This window comes from Plutella xylostella, chromosome 19 (genome assembly GCF_932276165.1).
Source record: "Plutella xylostella chromosome 19, ilPluXylo3.1, whole genome shotgun sequence".
Lineage (NCBI taxonomy): Eukaryota > Metazoa > Arthropoda > Insecta > Lepidoptera > Plutellidae > Plutella > Plutella xylostella.
The window spans coordinates 7,379,459-7,403,770 of NC_063999.1; the positions used below are offsets into that span (position 1 = coordinate 7,379,459).

The following is a 24,312-nucleotide window of genomic DNA, read 5'->3' on the forward strand; positions in this document are numbered from 1 at the left end:
CCGAGGCAGTCGATCTATGCGTAAAAGTCATTGAAAATTGGACCACTCGGATCCGTGCCACTGTGAGAAGCCGAGGCGGGCATTTGAATGATGTCATCTTCCATACTTAATGGCATATATGAGCCTTTTAAATAAATAAAAAAAATTGTTGATACCTCATACGCAGCTTGTTTAATTTCGTTTCAAAATCTACCCGCCCTTATTGAAAAACCCTTTATATGAATGATATAGAATCTAACTAACTGAAAACCCTAAAAATTACCTACGCCGCCGCCTAGTTTTGCCGGTTAACTAAACTTTAATGATAATTAATTATCATCTACAATATTTTTTTCCTATCTTTAAATGTAAACTAAGTACTAGGGCATAATCCTAGCAAAATTCATTGTTAGTTAAATAATCGATGAATATAAATCTATATTTCGATTTCTTCGACACGTGGGCCAATAGGTGCCCGATACGTTTATTAAACCACTTATAATCACGTGACGCAGTTCAAACCATAATTCAAAACAACAGTTTACTACAGCTTTATTTCCTACTAGCTGTCCCCGCGCGCTTCGCTTCGCCTTAAAAAGTTTTCCCGTGGGAATTCCGGGATAAAAAGTAGCCTATGTTCATTCCCAGGGTCTAGACCGTATGTATACCAAATTTCATTCAAATCCGTTCAGTAGTTTTGGCGTGAAAGAGTAACATACAGACAGACAGACAGACAGACACAGTTACTTTCGCATTTATAATATTAGTAAGGATGATCGTAGATTGACAATAAACAAACAAGATGGCCAAGGAAACGAATAAATGAACAAGGTGTGTCACGTACAAAAAACGCAGCAAAAAGACTGTCCGCATTTTGTTTACTGTCAAACTGTTTTATGTTCAAGCTAATGACAAGCATTGTACCAATGAATAAAGCCATGAATCGTCCAACACAAATCATTCACAATAAGAGCTCAGTGATAGAAGTGGGGTGTTATTTGTCGAGACATTTCTTTTGCACTGACACTCCATCTCGTTCGTATTTAAATATTGTTGCCAATGATGGTTATATTGATTTCCTATATTTAAAGTCGTAAGAGACATCTAGATAGATATTTGGTTTCTGGCCTTTAATAGTATAGGAATAAGTTTTATTTTCAATATCTTGTAAGGGCTAAAGAATGGTTGTCTGTGTGAATAAATTAAAATTTAATAGTCAAATCGATGGATAACTTGTTATATTGATCGTAGTAGCGACAAAAGTATTTTTTTACTTATTCCAACCTTTTTGGATTCATAGGTACCGTAACTTTCTATGAAAACATGTCGCAATAGTTAAACGACTGTACTGAATTTGATAGTAAATGGCTAAGGACAATAACGACATCTATCTAACCTAACATAAACCGCGTTTCCACAGAAAAATCTACAGATACAGTAAGCCCCCCGACCGAATGGCGTAGTGGTTAGTGACCCTGACTACTGAGCCGATGGTCCCGGATTCGATTCCCGGCTGGGGCAGATATTTGTTTAAACACAGATATTTGTTCTCGGGTCTTGGATGTGCCCGTAAAATGGCAATAGGCCCGCCCCCTATTACATTGGGACTAACATAACACTCTGGCGAAAAGTGGGTGCAGCAATGCACCTCTGCCTACCCCGCAAGGGAGTACATTAGTACAAAGCGTGAGTGCGTGTGTGTACAGTAAGCCAATCTTATAAAATGTTTTTTTTTTTGGCTGGGCGTTAAAACATAAATAGGACTGCAACAGATCCTTGATATAAAGAGTTAGTAAAAACAACTGTTCACCAAATGTCTGATAGTGATGGTCCCTATAGAGACAATTTCCCCACAAGCTATTAAACTTCTCCTGCACGGCCCGGGGTCACTGACCGCGGGTAGCGACTGGTCACAGACTCACAGCACTTAATTAGTACTACATTTTTAATTTCAAAACCTAGTATTTAGATGATAAGGATTCCAAATTCGTTCAGTATTGGGTTCAAACCATCGCTTGGCAGTTTGATTTGTAGTTACATACGTTTGATCAAACCTTCAATAATGACTGCGATGACTCAGGACAAATGACAAAAGGCTGAATCCATTTTGAAGAAACAGTCAAATCAAGTCACCTCCATAAAAAAAATGTTCGTTTCAGAGCTACATTACAGTCAGATACAGATGCACATGCCAAACTTTCAACACCTCTTTCTATCTATATGTATACCTATATGGCGTCGCGATATTTAACTCAATGCCTTGACAGTGAAAGAAAACGGTAAACCTGAGCAGCTTTAAAAAGCAATCGGGATCTAATAAATCATTACCTATTCCGAAAGTATTTTGTAGAACAAACTTTTGGAAAACAATTAAGCTCTCCAGAACAAAAGGATAAAATAGGCTTTTGGGCAAAAACCATCTTAGTTCCACCAGACGGGCTAGTATCCCCGAGTGGCTACCAAAAAACTTTATTGCTCAGATGTTAACAAGAAAATTGCGGGTTCCGCCTGTCTTTTTGTCTTTAAACCAGACGGTCTAAAAGTTACCGCGCAGCTGGCTTTACTTTCGTATGAGTTCTTTTAAAACATAAGAAGAGTAAACGGACGCACACATATCATATATTATCTATATGTATACGCTCTACGAAATTTCAGTTTGGGAGAACTGCGAGATAAAAGAAAAGCTGGTCTTATCATCCATCTGTGTTATGTTTTGACTCTGTGGTTTTACAATATCGAGTCTGAGAAACTGCTCAAAATACTACTAGGTACCGTGTAAAACATATATGTAGTTTGTCATGAGAGTTGTTAATGTAGCTACGTTGCAACTTTGCAAAAGGTATCTAGTATGAACTGTTCACCATTTCATCTAGGGGGTTACTACAGTTTAGCTAATACGGTTAAAAGACTTTAATAAGTTGATAGACGAGCTCTAAGATCATCTGTGAAGTGGTGAGTTATTTCAACTGGTCATGAACTTAGAGTATTTTTCGTTGAGTTTGTTATTGACCGAAGAAAGATTCTTATAGAAGAAAACAAACAAAATATAACACCAGTGAAGCTTTCTATGTATTAATCAAATTATGCCATGAAAAAAGGCGGCCTTATTTCTGAATCCTACTAAAAGTCTGGAGTAGCCTAGTACTAGTAGTCTGGTTTGTAATAGCATTTTTAATGTAAACATGACAGAGTAGCGATTATTCCTCATGCACCGCGGCACACAACATAATGCAGCTCTCCACATTATGCATAATTTAATGTCCCTATTTGTTTATGTTTGAGAAATGTCATCATGAATATTTTCATTTGTTTCGTATGCCTCGTTAGGGTCAGTTGAACTTGCAATGTAGAGAACATTAGGTGCGAGGATTTTTTAAAGCTATCATCTTTCATCGAACTTTCTTGCAATTCAATTTTGAGACAGTTTTATTTATCTTTATTAAACGAGTAATTTGAATTTGTATAACTCAGTACATACATATGTATAATTAAACATATAATGTGTTTTAGTTATATGTGTAATTATGTATATAACTAAAACATATTCGGTAGTTTAGATAACAATATAAATGATCAACTAAAATTGGCACTGTACCTATAACCTATATGTTCGTACGAAGTTAAAAACAATCACTTGTAAAATCAAACACAGGAATACCTCCATCAAGTAAGTAATTCAAATCTATTTGGCCAAGTCCATTGTAGTCACAAAAATAGCGAACGACCAAGCGAGCGCGTCGGCCTATTTTATTTGTAGAAGAGTGTAGGTGACCCCAACACGGTGGAAGTGCAAGTATTGAATAACCTACAGTCAACTTTTTTCAACATCATCAAAGGTTAACTGGTAGAAAATGCTGCTAGCATTAAGTTCGCCTTTGTGCCAATTTACTTTGTGCTATAAAGAATTTAATAATAATAATAACTTATCCGTTAATTGTCATCGGCACCCCCAAAAGGATACCCCTGGGGTGTAGTTGACAAAAAGACTCATGATTAGTGTGGTACCTACCTAGTTATCCTAACTAATCCTAACTGATATTATAAATGCGAAAGTAACTGTGTCTGTCTGTCTGTTACTCTTTCACGCCAAAACTACTGAACGGATTTGAATGAAATTTGGTATACATACGGTCTAGACCCTGGGAAAGAACATAGGCTACTTTTTATCCCGGAATTCCCACGGGAAAACTTTTTAAGGCGAAGCGAAGGGCGCAGGGAACAGCTAGTATAATATAAGCGTATATTCCCAAAAGTTCCGTTGAAGTTGTTCCGTGATATTGGTTGTTCTAAAAATAACGTATCAGTTACCACTAAAAAACAGTTGCCAACCCAGCGGACTATGCTTCGTTGCATGGGATGCATTTGATATCCACCAATCATATCCATTGGTCCACATAGCATAGCACTCTGGTGGTAAAGGATTATTACTTTCAGATCATCGTAGCTATGAAACCCATCTTCGACTTAGGGTTAAGGGCACCATTTACCATTAGTAAGATTATTTTCTAATCACCTTTCCAACTACACATACACACATCTCTCCATAGCATTGTTCTTAGAAAACCCCCGTATATTTTATTTGTGGAGCAGCGGTTCCATAATAGAGTTTTATTCCGGGCGAGACTACAGGGTTACTCTAACTTAGCAAAAAAACGCACGAACAGGAGCTTTCATGCAATCGCTACGTTTAATACAAAGAGATAGAGATGTGGTTCATAAAGGTCGCTTAGCCCCAGTTTCATCAAACTCGGTTAGATCATAACAATGGATTAGTTCATCAATTGAAATAAAAAAAAATAACTAATCCACTGTTATGATCTAACCCAGTATGATGAAACTGGGGCTATATATCCGGCTCGCAGGACCATTATGTGAGCGCTGGTAATAGAATCCACTTAAATATTGAAAAAACGTTGTCTATATTGAAGTAAAAATTATAAGTTGAGTTTTTTCAGGGCGTACGATACTCGTAGCTGACTGAGTCATACTGCTCATACTATATGTTAATAAAGCTACTACATTGTTTTTCATAAGCTAGAGTGCCCCCCTACGTGAATCAAAACGCAGGTCTATTGAAACATTGCAATTACGCCGTCAAGTTCTCCCTTCGTGTAAGACAAATCTTCAGTTTGAATAACGCATTTTTTATGGTAACAAGCTGTATACGTCCCGCTTCAAACTATGCCCGTAGTAGATACAACAATTTTATTTTTGTTACAAAAGTGGTGTAAAAAGATTATTTAGAAAAATAAAATATTAATTGTTTAGGTTTTTTTAACTGTAATTATTTTCAATACCGATGGGTAATGCTTACGTTCCTATTCTTAGCCCCTGTTTCACAATGTCTGGTTAGTCGCTACCTGTCGGATAAAATACATGCTGTCACTGTCTAAAAAATAATAACAGAGAGTGACAGCATGTATTTTATCCGTCAGGTAGCCACTAACCAGACACTGTGAAACAGACCCTTAGTATTGGTAGGTATCGTATTTTTCTTTCTTTCATTCCCTTTCTTTCCTCTTAATTTGATACATATCTATCTAATAAAGAAACCTCAAGTAAAATAGAAGAAAACAATATAAAATTTCAGGTAATTTATCAAACTCTTGTATGTATATCCCAATAATGGACTCAGAATAAAGTAAACGATCTAATGATTCTAATGGAACGCTAAATAAATTATCATAAAGTACACAAGTTGTTGACTTCTCGTCGTTATCGACCGATGGAAATCAATCAAATGAATAGGTACGATATGAGTACGAATCCACCAGGACTTTTTAGTAAAATAGTAAATATCAGTGAATGACTGAAAATGTATATAGAATAGAATAGAATAGAATAGAAAACATTTATTCAACACATAAACAGCAACATTATCAACACACATTACAATTAAACACTTAATCTAAACCTAATCTACTGTTAGTAATTAAAATTTAGAAAATATTTAGTTTTAGGTTAGTATTAACGTGTACATTTAAAATTATATAAAAAATAAAAACAAGTAAACTAAACATAAAATATCCAAATAGTAAAAATGCAAGTTGCTGCGTAGTGTCGAAAAGGACTCCAGACTCAGCATGTGCTATAATCCAAGGATTATAGCGCTGGTTTTCAGCTGGAGCCTTTGCAGTGACATCACGAAGGGACTGGACAGGAAAGAGAGAAATAGGTAAGTAAATAACAAATAGATATTAAAACAATTACAACCAACCAACCAACAATATACCTATGATATTATTATAGATACTATCGAATTTCCTCCTTGAGTCTTGAGAATATGTTATAGACACAGAAAGTGCCTATAACATATTCTCAAGACAAGAAAATAGCCATTACATTAACAAGTTTTATGTAGTTAATTGTTTTTGGTGTTAAAGTAAATCAGCCATATCAGATAGCGGTATTTTACTCGCACATTTTCAGATTTGAACTCGCTTTTCGAGGCGAGTGTTAGAATTCTTTGCAAAATTGTAACTATTAAAGACGGGTGGTAGAGATTTTTTCCCCGCACGAGGGTGTTATGTACCTCCAGCACCGTAAAAGTGCTACAAGTACTAGCATAACTAGTTATATAACAGTCATTACGAGGGACGGAAGAACCTCACGCGTCCAGGAAGAAAGATGACATCCATGATTTATATAAATGAGTTTAGTTTGGATTTTTCGCCGCACAATGCGAGCGTAGTATCTTTTTGTGAGAAATTGTATCGGAGTTCAGCCTCTTTCAGATTCGAGAGGGGAATTTCCAGAGATCGAGCTCACATACCTTAATATTTTAGAAAGGTACGCAAGGTTATTTACGATAGAGTCAGTTACTATAAAAATAAAGTTATTTTTAAACGTGAACAACGATGACGTTTTTAATTCCATAAAGTATCAAATGTAATATTTTAAAATAAAACAGACATAACCAGCACTTTATTTAATTGCTTTTTGTCATTAAAAAAATCCTACCCACACTCCACACTGCGTGTTGATTGCTTATTTTCGTACTCAATTACGTAAAGGAAGCCTCTAATCATATTACTCTCGATGTAATCAATTAACGGCGCTATACAAACTATTTTTACGGAAGAAGAAAGTAACCTTGCCCATGAAGGTTGCATACCGCCACCTACGTCGTAACGGGACGTAAACAATACGAAAGGAGGCCGATACAGCCTTCGCATTTATAAATAGAGCGATGAAATCGCGTGATCTATCTCATTATAGCAGCCAATGAAAGGTGCTGTATTGGGCTATTCCCTTATCAAGCAATCTTAAAACACTTTTTTTAGTTGTTGGAATTCTTTTTTCAAGATATTATGAGCTATAAATAATAGAATTATGATTGGTAAATAATATGAAATAAGTCAATAATTCAAACTCTAAACTTTAAGCTGGGATAGCTGAACAAAATAAATTTTGCAGTCGCAATGTTACATTTCAAATACGAGTAAGTACGTACCAAAAACAAAGTTGTAACGGGTGTGCGAAGGAGTGAAGGGGACGGGAGGCGGCCGCGTGACGTCGACTGGTGACGCGGCGGCTGGGCGGGCTAGGGCGGGCGGCACACCTTCATTCGCGCGCCGCGCCCGACCCGGACTGACCGTCGTTCCAAGTTCAAACCGACCGCGACGAAACTTTTGCGCGCGGCACCCGTTTTTGTTTCGTCGGGTTTTTGGCGCGATCTGTCAAGCGCAACTTTTTCGAAATTCAATTTGTGAGTGCACTTTTGTCTCTGGCCAGCATCGAATGGAGTTAGTGCTGCATTAACAAAAAGGTTGCATGATAAAACAACGTAAATTACTGTCGTAAGTACGATTCTTTGAGAATATTTACTGGATTGAAAGTTCAATTAAGTACTCGTTTAATGATAAAATTTTAGATAGGTTTGGTATAAGATGAAACACTTTAATTGTTTTCAACTGCATGGAAACTTATTTAGTTTTTTATTATTTTTAAATCTCAAACACAGATAATGAAACGTGCAGAAAATAATTGCATTTGCGGAAAGCCGCATAATTTGGAAGGCCGTAACATTTTAGAGGTCGTAAACAATTTGCCCCACACACGGCACGACCGTGGCCTACGACATTTTAATATGTACTAGATGGAGTGTCAGTGCAAAAGAATCTTCTCGACAAAATAACACCCCACTGCTACCACTGCCCTCGTATTGTGAATATTGTTCGGTTAGAAGATTTGTGACTTTATTTATTGGTACAATGACAACAATAGTTGTCATTACGTTGATCTTAAAACGGTTTCACAGTGAACAAAATGCGGACAGTTTTTTGGTTTGTTTTTGTATGTGACCATCTTCTTCGTATATTGTAAATCTAAGACCGTGGCGCCTCCACACACGGCACAGCCGGCAGCGCTGGGCGGCAGATAACGTGTGCGATATTAGTTTTGTTTATGTTTACAACAGCCGCCGATCTCTGCCCATTGAAAGCGCCATTTTTGTATTTCGTTCCGAATGAATATTTGGACAGAGATTTAAAAATATGTTACACGGAAATCAGGAAACATTTGCTTGATTGAAATCATTTCACTGTCAACATTAGAAACCGAATAAGTTGTGGAAGGATAAAATTTTGAAGACGATTTGACCTTATTTTTGACAGGTTCAGCTAATCAGGGCGATAACGTTTAAGTGTCTTCTTATTCTTACCAAAAATACTAGACACACGTTAAACTAACAATAACAATATTAAATCTAACGGATTAAATATTATGGTGACAAATGAGCGACAAACTAGGTAATCTGCGAAAAAAAATACCGCGATTGCAACGATGCATCTTTAATATCTATATCCAGTCTACGAAACCAAACAGCGCACACACATACACGTGCTATCCGTTAATACCCCTTTCCCCCTGAAAAACTGCAGTAAATGCTGAATAATAGCAAATTGTACGTACAATAGTTACAATACCGAGTAGGTACAAGGAATGTTATATAAGTAAGTACACTCCCCTCCGTTTGCGGCTACGATGCATAATTAACCGACTGCTGTCGGCGGTTCCCTGTTGTCGTTCTGTCTTGTCTGTGTGTCTGTTGTTTACACTATTGTTGGATTACCTTCCTCTCGGAGACGGTGTAATTAAAATCGATTTAAAGTTATTTGTTGGTAAAGTAACAGAATCCTTACGCAATTGAAACTTGTAGGCCATAGTTATTGTGTAACTTTATAGTTTTAAGTATTTATTGTTATTTCAAGTTCCTGAATATAATATTAATTTCATTCATACCACTGGCTTCGGTATAATTGAATATGCCATTAATGAATAAAGCAAAACCCGTGAATGGTACATTTACTAACCGACTCGTCTATAAAACGAGAAACAGAAATGAATGGACGAATTAACATTTTAACTGAAACAGTAAACAAAACAAAACGCAAATCATAAAACAGCGTCCAATGGAGAAACTCTTTCTATCTGTTGAGAAAATCAAATCAAATTTACATAATATTCCGATTGAGCGAGACGCTAAAACATAAACAAATTCAATAACAAACTGTTTCGAGAGGTCCTTTGTCTCGGCATTAGCGGAGTACCTAGTTGCAGACGAGGCATGCATCCAGGCCTTCTTCTACTAACTCCACTAATTGTAAATTCACTTGAAGTTTGTTCCGACTGAGCGGAATTTGTTAGAATCCATTTAATTACAGTTATTGTTGCTCTTGGCGGACGGCCGCCATCTTGGCAGTTCCATCACGTACACATTTCCACGGAAATGCTAAGTTGCTTTCCAAAAATAAATGCTTTCCGAAGTAATCAAATCACCACTTAAAAATCCACGATGACGATACGCATTAAAATTTGTTTCAGATGTGCTTTGGCCAGAGCATCCGGAAGAAGCCGAGTTGATACCGGAACTTTTTCTTAATATGGTAAAAAGACTGGTGATAAAGAAATAGCAATAAAAAAGAAAACATCAGTCCTTCGCTCGTCGGTGTTGCTGGGTGAGTCGCTGCGGCGGGTGCGGTGGTGGCTGTCTGGCGGCGCGCGTGGCTGGTGGCGGGCGCCGGCGCGGCCGCGGCGCAGCGCAGCCCGCTCGGCTGGGCCATGGGCGGCACCCAGCGCCTCGCCGCCGTGGCTGCCGTGTCCCACGCGCGGCACTACTACAACCACACGCAGCCGGACGTCGTGCAAACAGAGAACCCACAGTACGGCGTCAGCGTCTTCTTCGTCAGGTTCGTGTTCAACCCCAATCACTAGATAAACCTCAATATGTCCCCATCATAAGTACGTCATAACAGTTTTATGATGATCAAATCGTATTTCGCGGCCACCGGACGAAGTATTTTACTGCAAGGCAGCTGCAAAGTCATTCATTTTATTACCCACTAAATCCTTCAGGCGCGGCTAAGATTCCCAGAGTTATTAGGAGAGAAGAATAGCTGAGGGCTTAGAGTGGATTTGATTGAGGTTATGGTATAAGTGTTATATTAAAGTTTAATGATGATTTTTTTTAACTTCAAAAAGTATTTCCTCAGTAACTTTTGGAAATAAAGTTTGATGAGATCTTAGTAACCTTTCCTGCTATACCTAACAATACCTAGGTGACTATAAACAAGCCTTCCCTAAACCGTAAACAATAATGTCACAAATTGCCGAGGGATTTACAAAGTTCCGACTTTTTAGACAGTGCGAATACCAGGCTTACATAACTGCCAGGGAATTTAGAGGAACAGCTATGTAACCGACACGCTAACTTGTAGCCATTTGCATTATTGACCCTGACACGAGGAGATAAGGTTCCATATTGTCTCGTCAAGCCTGCGGCTTAAGTTCGGTAAGGAGGCCGGATATATCTGAGACATGATTCGACACATGACTGGCATCCATTCGGGGACGTCCCTCGGTGAATCAGTCCGTTAAGGAAAAAGTTAATGCATCGATTGCTTTCAATTTACCGACATTGATTTGTTCTGAACAATGAACATGATAAGATGTTTATTGTAATTATTCACGACGTTAACTGGAATTTAATACATAAGTTTAATTTTGAGTTACCCATCCGTGTATAAAATATTACACATGCTATATTGAAGTAAGAAAAGGCAATGAATTAATTTTATTCACATCAGCAGTCAAGTGTGGTGTGAGTTTGCTCAGATTGCCGAATATTTCGTGATATTGGATCCATTTGTCTTCCGTGACGGCGCCGAGCTAAGGCTCGATCTTGTCTAAAAATCCGCTGCGAAATCTTTCACCAAAGCCCCTCGTTTAATACCACGTACGCTTTTGCCTGTAAAGTTAAACCCACGATGCTATCCGCTCATAACTTTTGAAAAAATACAAGGTGGACCAAAATATGTCATCGGATGTTGATTGGCTCTCATTATTTTCTAAATGCAAAAACTTCGATTCGGTTTTTTGATTATGTTTATTTGAACCTTTACAATTTTATTGGTAAAGTCGAGAAGACGATATCGGCCAAATGGCACCGTCACAATTGATTGCCATACGGGCTTGTTTTATGGCATTTCTCATCACTTCAGCGAGAACTTCGGGCGAGAGATTCTCGCACTCGTGTCGGATATTGTCTTTAAGGGAGACACGAGCTTATTTACATAAACACGGGACTTAAAAAAACCTTATAAAAACCGCCTGGAACGGTTAAATTGGGCGATATTGCAGGGAAAATGACAGATAACACGAAAAAAAGGCGACCCGAATACTGAATAAACACGTTTATTCCGCGTTCTTGGCGAGTGCCTATATCACTCCATGGGTGGATTTCAACAAGTCCTAAAAAATCTTCATTTCCGTGGACTTTTTTATCTTTAGGTTTTTTATATTGAAAAAGCGCTTTTATTAAAGTTTTTGTTAATGTTAGTGTTCTTACTTAATGGCTATCAGATAAGTTAAAAACTTAACGAGATACAGATGATCAAAAATTTCGTGCCACGGCGATGACACATGCGTTCACGGAAATGAAATAAGCGTCCACGGCAATGAAAAAAACATCCACGGCAATGAAACTAACGTCCACGGCAATGAAAGAACTGTGCTATGGATATGAAAGAATCAATCCACTGCAATAAAAAAAAAACTGTTAGGGAAACTTAGACAGATTATGTATGGTAGAAATATTTGGATAGATATTGAAACGAAAGAAAGAACGACAGTATGTATAAAATAATAAAGAATGTAGTATGGAATTCTTTAAGTAGTATTATGAGGTTCGTATTGCAACTTATAAAAACGAAATGTTTAATTTCACATTAATATCGTTCAAAACATATAATTAACCTTACTTAGTATAACATCTATATTTTCATTAAGTATTATATTATACATGTTGCCAGTGATGACCTACGGTGCCGAGACGTGGTCTTTAGGCCTCTTAAATAGGCTCGGAGTCACCAGCAAGCTATGGAAAGGGCTATGCTCGGAGTATCTCTACGTGATCGAATCAGAAATGAAGAGATCCATAGAAGAACCAAAGTAACCGACATGGCCTATCGAGTCAAATGGCAGAAATGGCAGTGGGCCGGACACATTGCTCGAAGGACTGATGGTCAGTGGAGCAGAAGAGTCCTCAAGTAGGAGACCACGTACCGGCCGCGGGGAAGCACTGGATGCGGGCCGCCTCCGATCGGACAAGGTGGAAATCATTGGGGGAGGCCTATGTTCAGCAGTGGACGTCCTATGGCTGAGATGATGATGATGATGATAATATTATAAAGTATACGAACTGTTAATTTTAAAATATATTATGTGACATGATCTGTGCTGAATTACAAATCACCGAACAAACCACCAAAAGCACGAAAACCTAAAGATAGGTGCAGTTAGGTGCACATGTTCGTCAACAGCGAAGTGGGGCGCAGCATGTGCACTTAACCGCTCCTCCTCGCTTTCCTTGTTATCGCACCTATCTTAAGGTTTTGGTGCTAGGGGTTTTGATGGTGTTGTGGATGTTGATGGATTTTACACAGATTACGTGATATGATAGAATATTTTATGAGCTCTATGCTAAATGAAAGTATATTTTAATTGATATAATAATATGAAATGTATTTTATCATCATCAGCCTATAATCATCCACTGCTGGACATATGTCTCTCCCAAGGAGCGCCACAACACTCGGTCCTCAGCCTTCCTAATCCAGCTACTACCGGCTACCTGCCTAAGCTTGCACATTTTGACAGCTATGTCGGTAACCTTAGTCCTGTGACGATAATAATACTTATTTTGTGATTGTTATTAATGATAAATTATACATTTAGTTTTTATACATCGCGATACGCGCCCGTTTTATCGAACTGCAAAAAAAGGTAATTTGACAAGTCAAGTTTGTAGGTAATTTCAGTGATCGGTATTATTAACTGTATTACAAAAGATGGTAAATATATTTTTATTTGCCTAATCGTACATACCATGGCGATGAAAACATATGTCACGGAAATGAATAACCTGGCCACGGAAATGAATAACCTGGCCACGGAAATGAATAACCAGGCCACGGCAATGAATACATATTATTTTACAAGACATGGCGATGAAATTTTTTTCATTGCCGTGACTTTTTTTTCATTGCCATAGCAAATTTTGACCACGGAAACCACGGAAATGAAAGCATGGCGATGAAAATCAAGCCATTAAATATAAATAACAAAAAATGTATTTACTATTCGAAGAAACAAACACTTTATAAGATGAATATTTTCAAAATGCTTTCTTTTGAATGCTTACACAAGAAGACAAACTTAATTTTATAGAAGTTATATCTATCCACGGCGATGAAAGAAAAAATGTCCAGTGACCAAAAACAAATATAACTTTCACTATAGCGCGAAAACGTGGACACCTGTGTACCTCTTTCCACGTCGAGTAGTTAGGCAACACTTGTAAAAAACGATTAGCGCACCGAGGGGGGGACCCAAGTTCATAGATAAAACAATATCCTTGATCATGTTTAGGTCACGGCGATGAAATGTAGTTCTGGGACACATGGATTTTCACTTACCGTTCGTTATATTCTTTATTTATTTGAATAAATGTATTTCGTAACAATACTTTAACTACTAATGTATCAAATGAAACTAAGTTTAAATCTAAACACTCAATATTTTTTCATCAATGAAGAATAATACAAAACGAGATGACCTGGGGACAAACACGGCAATGAAAGATTTGGAGGTTTAATATTTTTTTGTAAAGTATCCATTAATCCTATTGATAAAATATTTAGTGCTTCATATAGATTACTATTCCACATAACCGGAAAAAAATATTAGAAAATTAGAACTTTGTTTTTTAGTACCGATTTCATTGATGCCACGCAAATTTTGGCCGCGGGAAATTCACCCCCATGGCTCTGTAAAGGTAAATAAAGATTATCGAAATCAACAAATAGATAATACAGCGTCTGACGTAAATAGCCCCAAAAATAGAGTGGCCCAAACTTGTAAGCCATGTTTTTCAGTCAGCGGTTACCTTCGATCATTTATAACCTGCCTGAAGGTTGGTACAAACAAGTCGTTTCGCAACTTAATTGTTAAGTTGTAATGAACGAATAGTTTTTCGTAACATGAATCAATCACAAGTGAATCACAAGGGTACTGGTGGCCGCACTAATCTCACAACGCTAATCAGTACAATCAATCAATTACGCCATCAGTAAATATAGATCTTGGGCCGATGATTTATCTATTAGCTACTTTATGGCGGGGCTTGGATTTCATTCGATGATTTATTATCCCTCGATGATGTTATTTTAGACAATAACTATAGGGGTATTTAATCGTACTTAAGCTTTTAGATGTACGTCATAAAGTTCGTATAATAGGCATAACATAATACAAGAACAAGTTAGGCTCGACATTATAGCGTCACATCGTGCCTCCAAAGATTTCAAAAAGTTTTGGAAGTCCACAAAGAAACTTGAGGTTAAGCCTGGACTGCCTGTGAGCGTCTCGGGTGTCAATAAGCCGGAGGAGATTGCAAACCTGTTTGTAGATCACTTTAATGTGCAGTCTCCCCTAGGTTCACCGCAGCAACGGATGGTTGATGCTGGGGCCTGTTGTGATGCTGACCTAGTTCGTTTCTCTGCCTCACAGGTGGCATTTGTATTAAGGAAAATGACCAGAGGGAAGTCACCAGGTCATGATGGCCTCAGCATCGAGCACCTTCAATGCGCGGGTGTCCACCTGCCACGTGTTTTGGGAATGTTTCTGTCGCTGTGTATGGGCCACTCGCACCTCCCACTTGATCTGATGAGAACGGTGGTTGTTCCCATAGTTAAAAATAAAACAGGGGACGTGGCGGACAAGGGCAACTATCGGCCCATCTCACTGGCGACTATTGTAGCGAAGGTGCTCGACAGCCTGCTGGACTCTGTGCAGGGGGGATATCTAAATCTACACGACGCACAATTTGGGTTTAGACCTGGTCTCTCCACAGAAAGTGCTATCCTTAGCCTGAAGCACACGGTCCAGTACTACACAAAAAGACAAACACCAGTATATGCTGCGTTTCTAGATCTTTCGAAAGCCTTCGATCTTGTGTCTTACGATGTGCTTTGGGCTAAACTCCGGGAGAGACGTGTGCCGGCACAGCTGTTGCGCATCTTTCAGTTTTGGTACCTGAATCAGGTAAACAATGTGAGATGGGCCGGTAAGTGTTCTTCATCGTACAGGTTGGAGTGCGGGGTGAGGCAGGGGGGGATCACATCTCCCAAGCTCTTCAATCTGTACATAAATGATCTGATTGTGGGGCTCAGCAGCAAGAGGATCGGTTGTCGCATTGACGATGTTAGTATTAACAATATCAGCTATGCTGACGATATGGTGCTGCTGAGCCCTACAGTCAGAGCGCTGAGGGAACTTCTCCGTGCGTGTGAAGCGTATGCTCTGTCTCACGGCCTGTTATACAATGCCAAGAAGAGCGAGTGCATGGTGTTTGGAGCCGTCAGCACCTGCCTTGATAGTGTGTCCGCTATTACCCTCAATGGTGCACAGTTGAAGCGGGTACATGAGTTCAAGTACCTCGGACACCTTGTGACTGACGACCTCAAGGACCATGCTGACGTTGAAAGGGAACGCAGGGCGCTGGCCATCAGATGCAACATGCTGGCTCGCAGGTTTGCTCGTTGTAGCAGGGAAGTCAAAATTTCGCTTTTTAAAGCATACTGCCAAGTATTCTACACGAGCAGCCTTTGGATCAGCGTCACGCAGAAGATGATGAGCGCCCTGCGAGTCCAATATAATACTGCAGTGCGTCGGGCATGTTCACGGAGGCGCGCACTGATGACTTTTATGCCATTATGCGAAAGAGGGCGGCCTCATTGCTCTGCAGGGTGCGGGCCAGCTCCAACTCCATTCTGAGGACAATAGGCGGGAGCTACGACTCGCCCATCATGTGCCATCTGGCTGGGGTATTGGTCAAATACATATAGTCATTTACCAGTACCCTGGTTATAGTTGTAATAATTATTAATAAGTTGTACCTGTAAATGTGTGTAGAATTAGGATACTAACATAGAATAAGAACATTGTTACTAACACATTGGGCCTAAGTTGTCTATTTAAATAAATAAATTATTATAATACCAATAAAACTGATAAATCATATAAATATTGAACTGTTGTTAACATCGCTAGCAGCAGTGGAAAACTGTGAGTCAAAATTTAAATTCTTTCCTACACAAGTCTTCTGAAGTTTCAGCTTCATAAACACGCAATTAAAAACTTAATTACAATGGCGAACGTCTGCCACAAATCTCAGTAGCAGTTAATCTTGTATATGAATACCCGAGAGGGTCCCAGCGCGACGCTTGAAGGCAGTGGTGACAATTCTAATTGGACATGTAATGTGTGCTGGGAGCTGGGGCACGGAGTTGTACAGTAAAGTGATACTGATACTTTATGTACAGATTGTACTTACTACAGTCACTAAGTTTTCCTTAGAGAATTCCAGCACAAAAGTATCCGTATTTTGAACACATAAAAGCGTAACAAACCGTAGCTGTGTTTCGGATGAAAACAGAATTATAGAAAAAAATACTTCAGTTTTAATTATTTACCTATTTGTATTCATATTCATATTCATTTATTGATAAATAAGCATTACAGGTCATTAGAATTAACATTACATTAAATTAATTATCACAATATTATAGTATTAATAATTTCAAATAATTATGTTTAAATGAATACATCGTCCAATCGTCATACACATTGTTAGTAGACACACTAATAATAGGTATGTTAATTAAAATATATATTATTTTAAAGTTATAAAAGTAAGTAGGTACCTATCTTATATTTAATACAACATATTATATACATCACTTATGAGTCTAAGAATTCTTGCACAGAGTAGTACGCGTTTTTTTTTTTTGGCAATAACTTCGTAAAATGTGTTTGATTGGCGGGATAAATATGCGGGGTTGGATATGTTTGTGGCAGAATAATATAGTACCATGGACTTATTATTTAGAGATGCGAAAATAAATAACTGATGTATTCTATACAAAGTCCTTGTGTATTCTTCCTTTGTGTGTCAAACATATTTCAGTTAGATAAGGAAAGAAATAGTTAATATTTAACGAAAGATTTTTATCTTTTAAAAACTAAAAAGTTATCTTAAATCTAAGAACAAAATGGCCGACTACCGGAAGCAGGAAGTGGCGAACGTGAGTTAATTTACGGTCGACACCAGCCAGCTTATCTGTCAACCCATCTGAAGAACCGCGGAACTTTGTCGGCAGTTCCAGATCTGATTACGCTGCTCAAAATGTTGACTAAACTTCACAACTTCAGCTTGATATTTAAACTGTTCTTCTACATTTTAGATAGGTACAGGGTATTGGGAGATAGGTTAAAAAAAATTAGCATGAAGAGGGCGTGAAACGTGGCAATTTTGGGAAAAACGCTTTCAAACGGAAGTTCTAATAGTTTTTCGGCGCTGGTTGGCCTTACACTTCACCTTAAGCCTTGATAAACTTTCGTGATAAAAGGCATGAAAACGATTAATTTGCCAGATTACCGCAGTGTTTAAAGTTGAAGGTTACACTGGCACGAGGTTATTGGTTTGCTACGATTTCAGCTGAAGTGACAGAAAGCGACATAAAACGTCTAAACACTTTCAGCTGTGTCATTTGAAGTTAGTAAAAAGCGCGTCAATTCGGGGAATTACTCCGAGTGCCGCTGGCAGCCCCGAGCAGGGAATAAACTTGGAGGAGCGGCTCGTAACTCGGTATCGGTTGTTTTCTACAATTTCCACGTCGGGCCGGCGTTCCCTGATAGTTTCCATTTGCCGTGTAATTCGAGGTCCTCCGGAAAGCAGCCAAGCGTGTTTTTTTATACCGGATAAGCATTAACGGCGCTTTTGTTTTGGCTCGCGAAAGGTTTTGTAACGTATAGTTATGTTTTTAAACGACTGGATAAAGGTATGTAGAGAGAGATATGGTAGGTATATCGACTTGATAAACCGAAAATGCACATTATGATATACCTACATTATTCTGAAACTTACAGCACAGTCATAATACAATGACCGATGCAAACCGATAACAATGCCTTAAGATGTACGTAGCATGGTTCTACTACCATCTACCATATTTCACAACAGTTATCATGCCGGTAAAACATATTTTTTTCGTGGGAAAGCATCCAATATGACTTTTGCAGATAACATAACCTTTTTATCTGACCTTAATTTACCTCCGCGGGTACATTTCCGCAGACGCCGGTCTGTAAATCTAAATGACGGGAAAAATACATATCAAGAGACGGAACGTGACAAAAAATATAGAGGTAGGCCACCATTTTAAACATCAAACCGATGTGTGCCAATATGTGCTCAGGACTTTAGAAATGTTTCGCAAAAAATACGGCACAGAAGTTCGCAATCTTATTAATAGTTGAAAAAATAGAAAAAAGAGCAACAAAGTTTTTCCCTTCAGGGTCTTTGGGGTATCGTAATTCAAAAAGTTAGATCGGTTTTAGACATCGCTCTGGCATAGCTTAGATATTTAATCATTGTAATCATAAATTGAGTCTAATCGTGATAAAAACTATGAACAGCTACCAATTCCACTCACAAAAACCTCACATTTATTTTCCAACAATCGTTGCAATCGACAGCGTCCAACATCATTACAACCAACTTTTCGATCCAACAGTGCAACGTTGTGCGGGGTGTTGGTGGCCGTGTGCGCCGCGTGCTGGCCGCGCTCGCGCCCGCTGGACAAGCCCGACGACACGGCACCCTGCCCCCGAGGCGTCTACACGGTCAGCGCCGACGCCCGCACCACTCTACATGTGCACCAAGTAAGTGACCTACTATTAAGTAGCTGCTTTCATCGATTATGCATAGAAACTGCATGGGAGGCGGCAGCTGTCTGTGGAAGTTATCGATTGACTTATGGTTTTTTAAGGTCGACATGCTAGAAGTCATGTTTAATGTTTTTTAACTGACGAAGGTTTTCTATGTCTTCGAGTATTTAAGTTTTTAATACACATATTTTGAGACATAAAATGTAACCAAATTTAAAGGGTTTTTTAGTTACATCTCAAAGAGGGAAACGGTCATACGATATGCAAATTACCCCAATGTCTAGTGCGATATCTTGTGGGAGTAACATAAATGTAGAATCCACATTTACATACCACTTGTAACATAATAAGTATGCTAGCTTATCTAGTCGAAGCAATCAATAGTTTACATAACTATGCGAACTAGGGGCATAGTTATCGGTATCCCCTCCCAAGTTAATCAAATTGAAGGACTATACTGCTACTTCAGCAGACGGTAGATTATAATCTTCCATACACTACACATTCTTGTCTTAACCAGTCAAGACGCAGACATAGAAACAGTATGTGAACTACCGTATACAGAGTTTAGTAAATAAGTAGCATACAAATCCGCGATTTACGAGTACATTAACACACAGCGATTATTTGCTAGGAAAGATGTTGCTACGATTTAAACACTCCAGAAGTCACATATTATATATTCTAATACGGATTAAATAAATTTACCAAAAAAACAAACATAATGTTAATTGCATTTCAATGTTTTACCAATTACACTGACGATACAAGTTAAATGCATTAGAGTTCTAAATTTAAACAGCATTTTTTCGCAAGCAACGGCACTTAGCAAGTGTATCGAGTATCGATCATGGGTACTGTTGGTCTATCTCCTCTATGGACAGTTTGCGCTATACCTCTTTGTAATCACGTCAGGGTGAAGGGTCATCAATTTGCTCGCCTGATGTTCCACTGTCGAGTAAGCCAAGTGTCCAAGAGACAGGGATATGTATCAGTTCTCTTCAAGATCGTGAATATAATGTTGTGCTCTAATATTGATTTATATTATAAGCTTTAAAAAACTAAAGAAAAGGTGTAACTCCAAATACACTGCCAGTAAAGTTTATTACTTACAAAAACAAAACTTACAAAATTCGACAAACAGGAAGAGATATCTTTGTATATGATTTGTCTTTAAATGCCTGTATTTTTATTCTATAGTTCGTTATACCTACATAGTGAGAGGATAATAAACTTAATTAGTTGAAATATTCAAACAATGTAAGTTTCCTCATGTTATGTCAGAATATGTTATCATAAAAAGGTTTAACTTATCCATGTACATAATATTTATCTAATCATCGACTATTAATTCATAGCGCCAGAAGCTCAGGTGTCTAGGCTTCAATGCATTTCCTAGGTCCCTATTCATACGCAAAGCACTGATATCGATATTCAAGTGCATTCATGGATCCCTCTATATGAATAGCAATTCATACATAGGCTTTTTAATATCGCCCGGAAAACCGCATAGAAAAATATGTTACGTTGAAATTTTCCATCTTGATTTGTAGAGTTTTTTAATCACCATTGAAATGAAACTAGTTATTAGAATATCAAACAATTTGTTTTGTTGGGATAGTTATGTGGGATGATTTGAATAGGTATCTGAAAATACTTATATAGTCGCTCTCTCGTCAGTTCTATCCTTGTTCTATCACAATGACCCTCGCGCCTCAATGTACGGCTGGTGCATTCTGAGCAGTCAGCTACTGACCACTTATGCGACTGGGTAATTCAACATTTTCACTCGCAAATCAGCACGGTGGAAAATGCCGACACGCTAAGTGCCAATTTCTCCATAGTCGGTTAGATTAGAGCATAACCAGGGAGTAGTGGTTGACTTTTGACACATCTGTCATTAATTTTGTATATTTTATAAGAAACCCACGCTATTAAGCAACCTCTAAATGAGACGGAATATCTTTGCCAGCACTACGCCACAGACCAATAGCTACCAGAACAAATATTTGGTAATCCAGAAGCGGTAATGTTACACAAATAAGCTAAGGCGAAGTGAATGCCACAACAACAATAGAATCGTTGCAACAAAACAAGCTCCTAGTTTGGCGTACATTGCGTGCATAGTTGACGGGTTTAACAATTTGTTGGCTGTATAGAAGCAAGAGTATGAAAAAGTTTTTAAGCTGCTGGATTGTTATGAAAGCTCTTTGTCGATAAGGGAGTGCTTTCGTGGGATGTTGTTACAAACATCGTTATTTTATTTACTTTATAATAATGAAAAAAGAATAATATGAATAAACGTAAAATTTTATATAGCTGATGCCTAAAACTATTCTAAAAACTTTTTGATTTGGTCGTTAAAGTAAGATATGGTTCAGAGGAAAGCGGCAGTAAACGAAATGAATTTAATATAAACTGCAAACTATCATACTTTAAAATTGCAATAACTTTATAAATACATAGGCAGGACTCTTTTATCGTTTAATATATTTTCAAATAGGTTATATAAAAATCGTTGTTGTGTACGTTAATAAATAATTCTGGAGCGACTTTCCGCAAAAAAAAACTTTTCTAAACGAACGTATTTGTAACGTTATCCAATTTAATCAAAAATACATACCATACATAATACCTTAGAATATAGCAATAACAATAAGTAAATAAATAATTAATTTTATGTAAATATTTTTCATAATAATATTGGGAAAGAAAAACAGCGAAAATTCCTGAAGCGTATCTTCGTAGCTCGTAGCACGCTACGATCCGCTACGCCGTAGCCCGTAGCACTTTATGGTGCTACGAAATAATGAGAGTGCATTTCGCGCGTTCCACCAGATAATTTAATTATTTTCTTAGTGAGACGCAGTGTGAGCAAAAATTACATAATAATTAGAAACCTCATTATAGTAGGAAGCGAGAAAAGTTACTGCCCGCGCCTATTAAATTTGAAACATATTATACGTTGACTTAAATAAATACCAAGAGAAGAATATTTTTTAAAACTTCATTAGTTATGCGATTCCGGTTTTGATGCCCAGATGGGCCAAGTATACGTCCAAACATTACAATAGTTAAATACTGTACCAGACACACACTTGTATTACAGGTCTGTGATACCAGAATAGTTTTAAAGTAGCTATATTTATATTTGTTGTCGACTGTTTAATGTTTAAACATGGCGTGATGATTATATCCTTCAGAAGATATTATTGTTAGTGATAGGTGCCAGTTAATTATGAATCACATAAATGGCAGTCGACATGCCATCCACTCTTCTGTACCTACGGGTATGAATGATGTAGGTTGAGGCAGATTATTAAATCGTTTTTGAATTAAATCTATAGACTGAAATCTCATTCTTTAACCACTGTACCAAACAATTTAAGAGTATATCTCTGTGTCTCAATTTCAGTAAATAAACTTCTCTCCTCTCAGCCTATCGCACTACCAACCACTTTCTCGACACCACCAAAGGTTAACTGGTAGAGAATGCTACTAGCATTAAGTTCGCCTTTGTACAATGTTTTTATGTGCAATAAAGATTTTATAATAATAATAAGAAGAAAGAAACCCTAATTCTACCGTCTACACTTTTGGTGTATACATGTACGGCTACAATCACGGGCAATGCAAAAGTTCCAGTTCCACTCACAAAATTCTAACATCAAACAACCTTAATTTTTTCAAACTTTTAATTTAAAATTTGAACAAATTCTAATCATTTTTAGTTGGTAATATCCTGATGCTCTTTTAAATGTACTTCAATGTTGTAGAAGCCGTCATTAAGCTAGCCTTTTTCATCTAGGAGTAATTTTGTGCTTTTCTCGTGGAACCTTTTCATTGCACGTGAGTGTATGTAGTCAAAGTTTTCAAATTATTTATTTTAAAATATCTAAATATCGATCTATGCCAGTTGACATCTTGGTCTGCTGAAGCAATTCCCGTGATGCATCTACTTCCGGCCCGGGATTGCTCAATATCCGGCCTGAACCGCAACCTTATTGCAAAATACTATATTCAGTTATGATAAATTATGTATAAATTTGTCATTAATCAAAATCACATTTCGGTTTACTGGTTAATTATTGACTAAATGCATTTTAAACTGGATTTATGGTGTCTGTTTTCGAACTGTTATGCAGTAAGGATCTATGTCAAATTTATTTGAAGGAATGTATTTTAATGTAGGTACCTATCAAAATTTTTTTTTTTTGGCTGAAGTACCTACATTTGGATTTGCAATTATAAAATATAGATAATGTATTGACACTATACTATCACATCTAATCTTAACGATACCCAAACCCCAAATCAGTACCCTACCCAAAAAAAGAAAACACAAAAGGAGAACAGTTAAATGTAACATTTTTGACTTCATCGACTTCGTAAATTGAGCTGTATGGTAGTGATAGGCGTCCACTCGGAGGTCACTCTAGCTAACGAAAAACTTAAGTTTTGGAGCAATGGTGCGCGCTTATCATGGTTAGATTATAATAATATCTCCTTACCCACAGTCAAACCATATTAACATTTGGTTTTGTGGGATGTATGTAATAGCATAAGTTGTTTTCTTTGAATAAAGATTTATTCTTCTTCTTCTTCCTTGTGTTAAACGTGCCGATAGCATGACACCATCTCCCCTTAGATCTAGAGTAACCCTTTTGTACACAATGAGGGCAATACGTCTCGTTATAAACCCGACTGTCTGTCCGGCGAGCCGTGGCCGGATCCGGTCAGTCCGGGTTTGCCGGTTTAGTTCCGGGGTTTTGTTGTTGGGCGTCTAACTGTGTTTTTTTTATTTTTTTCGGCCAATTTATTATACTACATAATTATCTGTATGTACTTAATATTATGTATTACTAGCTGTTCCCGCGCGCTTCGCTTCGCCTTAAAAAGTTTTCCCGTGGGAATTCCGGGATAAAAAGTAGCCTATGTTCTTTCCCAGGGTCTAGTCTAGACCGTATGTATACCAAATTTCAATAAAATCCGTTCAGTAGTTTTGGCGTGAAAGAGTAACAGACAGACAGACAGAAAGACAGA

At 37.8% G+C, this 24,312-nt stretch overlaps 2 protein-coding genes across 4 annotated transcripts in view; one reads left to right on the forward strand and one right to left on the reverse strand.

Annotated features, from left to right (window-relative positions):
• Positions 1–24,312, reverse strand: part of LOC119690635 (probable beta-hexosaminidase fdl) — a 74,476-nt gene that overhangs the window by 14,597 nt on the left and 35,567 nt on the right. Inside the window, exon 1 of one of the 2 annotated variants that reach the window (XM_048627868.1) lies at positions 7,433–7,575. The exons of the other annotated variant lie outside the window; for it this stretch is intronic. The gene's annotated coding sequence lies outside the window, so the exon portion shown is untranslated. Of the gene's footprint in view, positions 1–7,432; positions 7,576–24,312 lie in introns of those variants that run through there. 2 annotated transcript variants of the gene reach the window in all.
• The window catches only part of LOC119690639, a 28,398-nt gene continuing 11,645 nt past the window's right edge, over positions 7,560–24,312 (forward strand). For both annotated transcript variants that reach the window (XM_038106395.2, XM_038106396.2), the window contains exons 1-3: positions 7,560–7,778; positions 9,805–10,169; positions 19,116–19,263. In XM_038106395.2, coding sequence (XP_037962323.2) covers positions 10,042–10,169; positions 19,116–19,263 — 276 coding nt within the window. In that variant the 5' untranslated portion in view covers positions 7,560–7,778; positions 9,805–10,041. The remainder of the gene's footprint in view (positions 7,779–9,804; positions 10,170–19,115; positions 19,264–24,312) is intronic.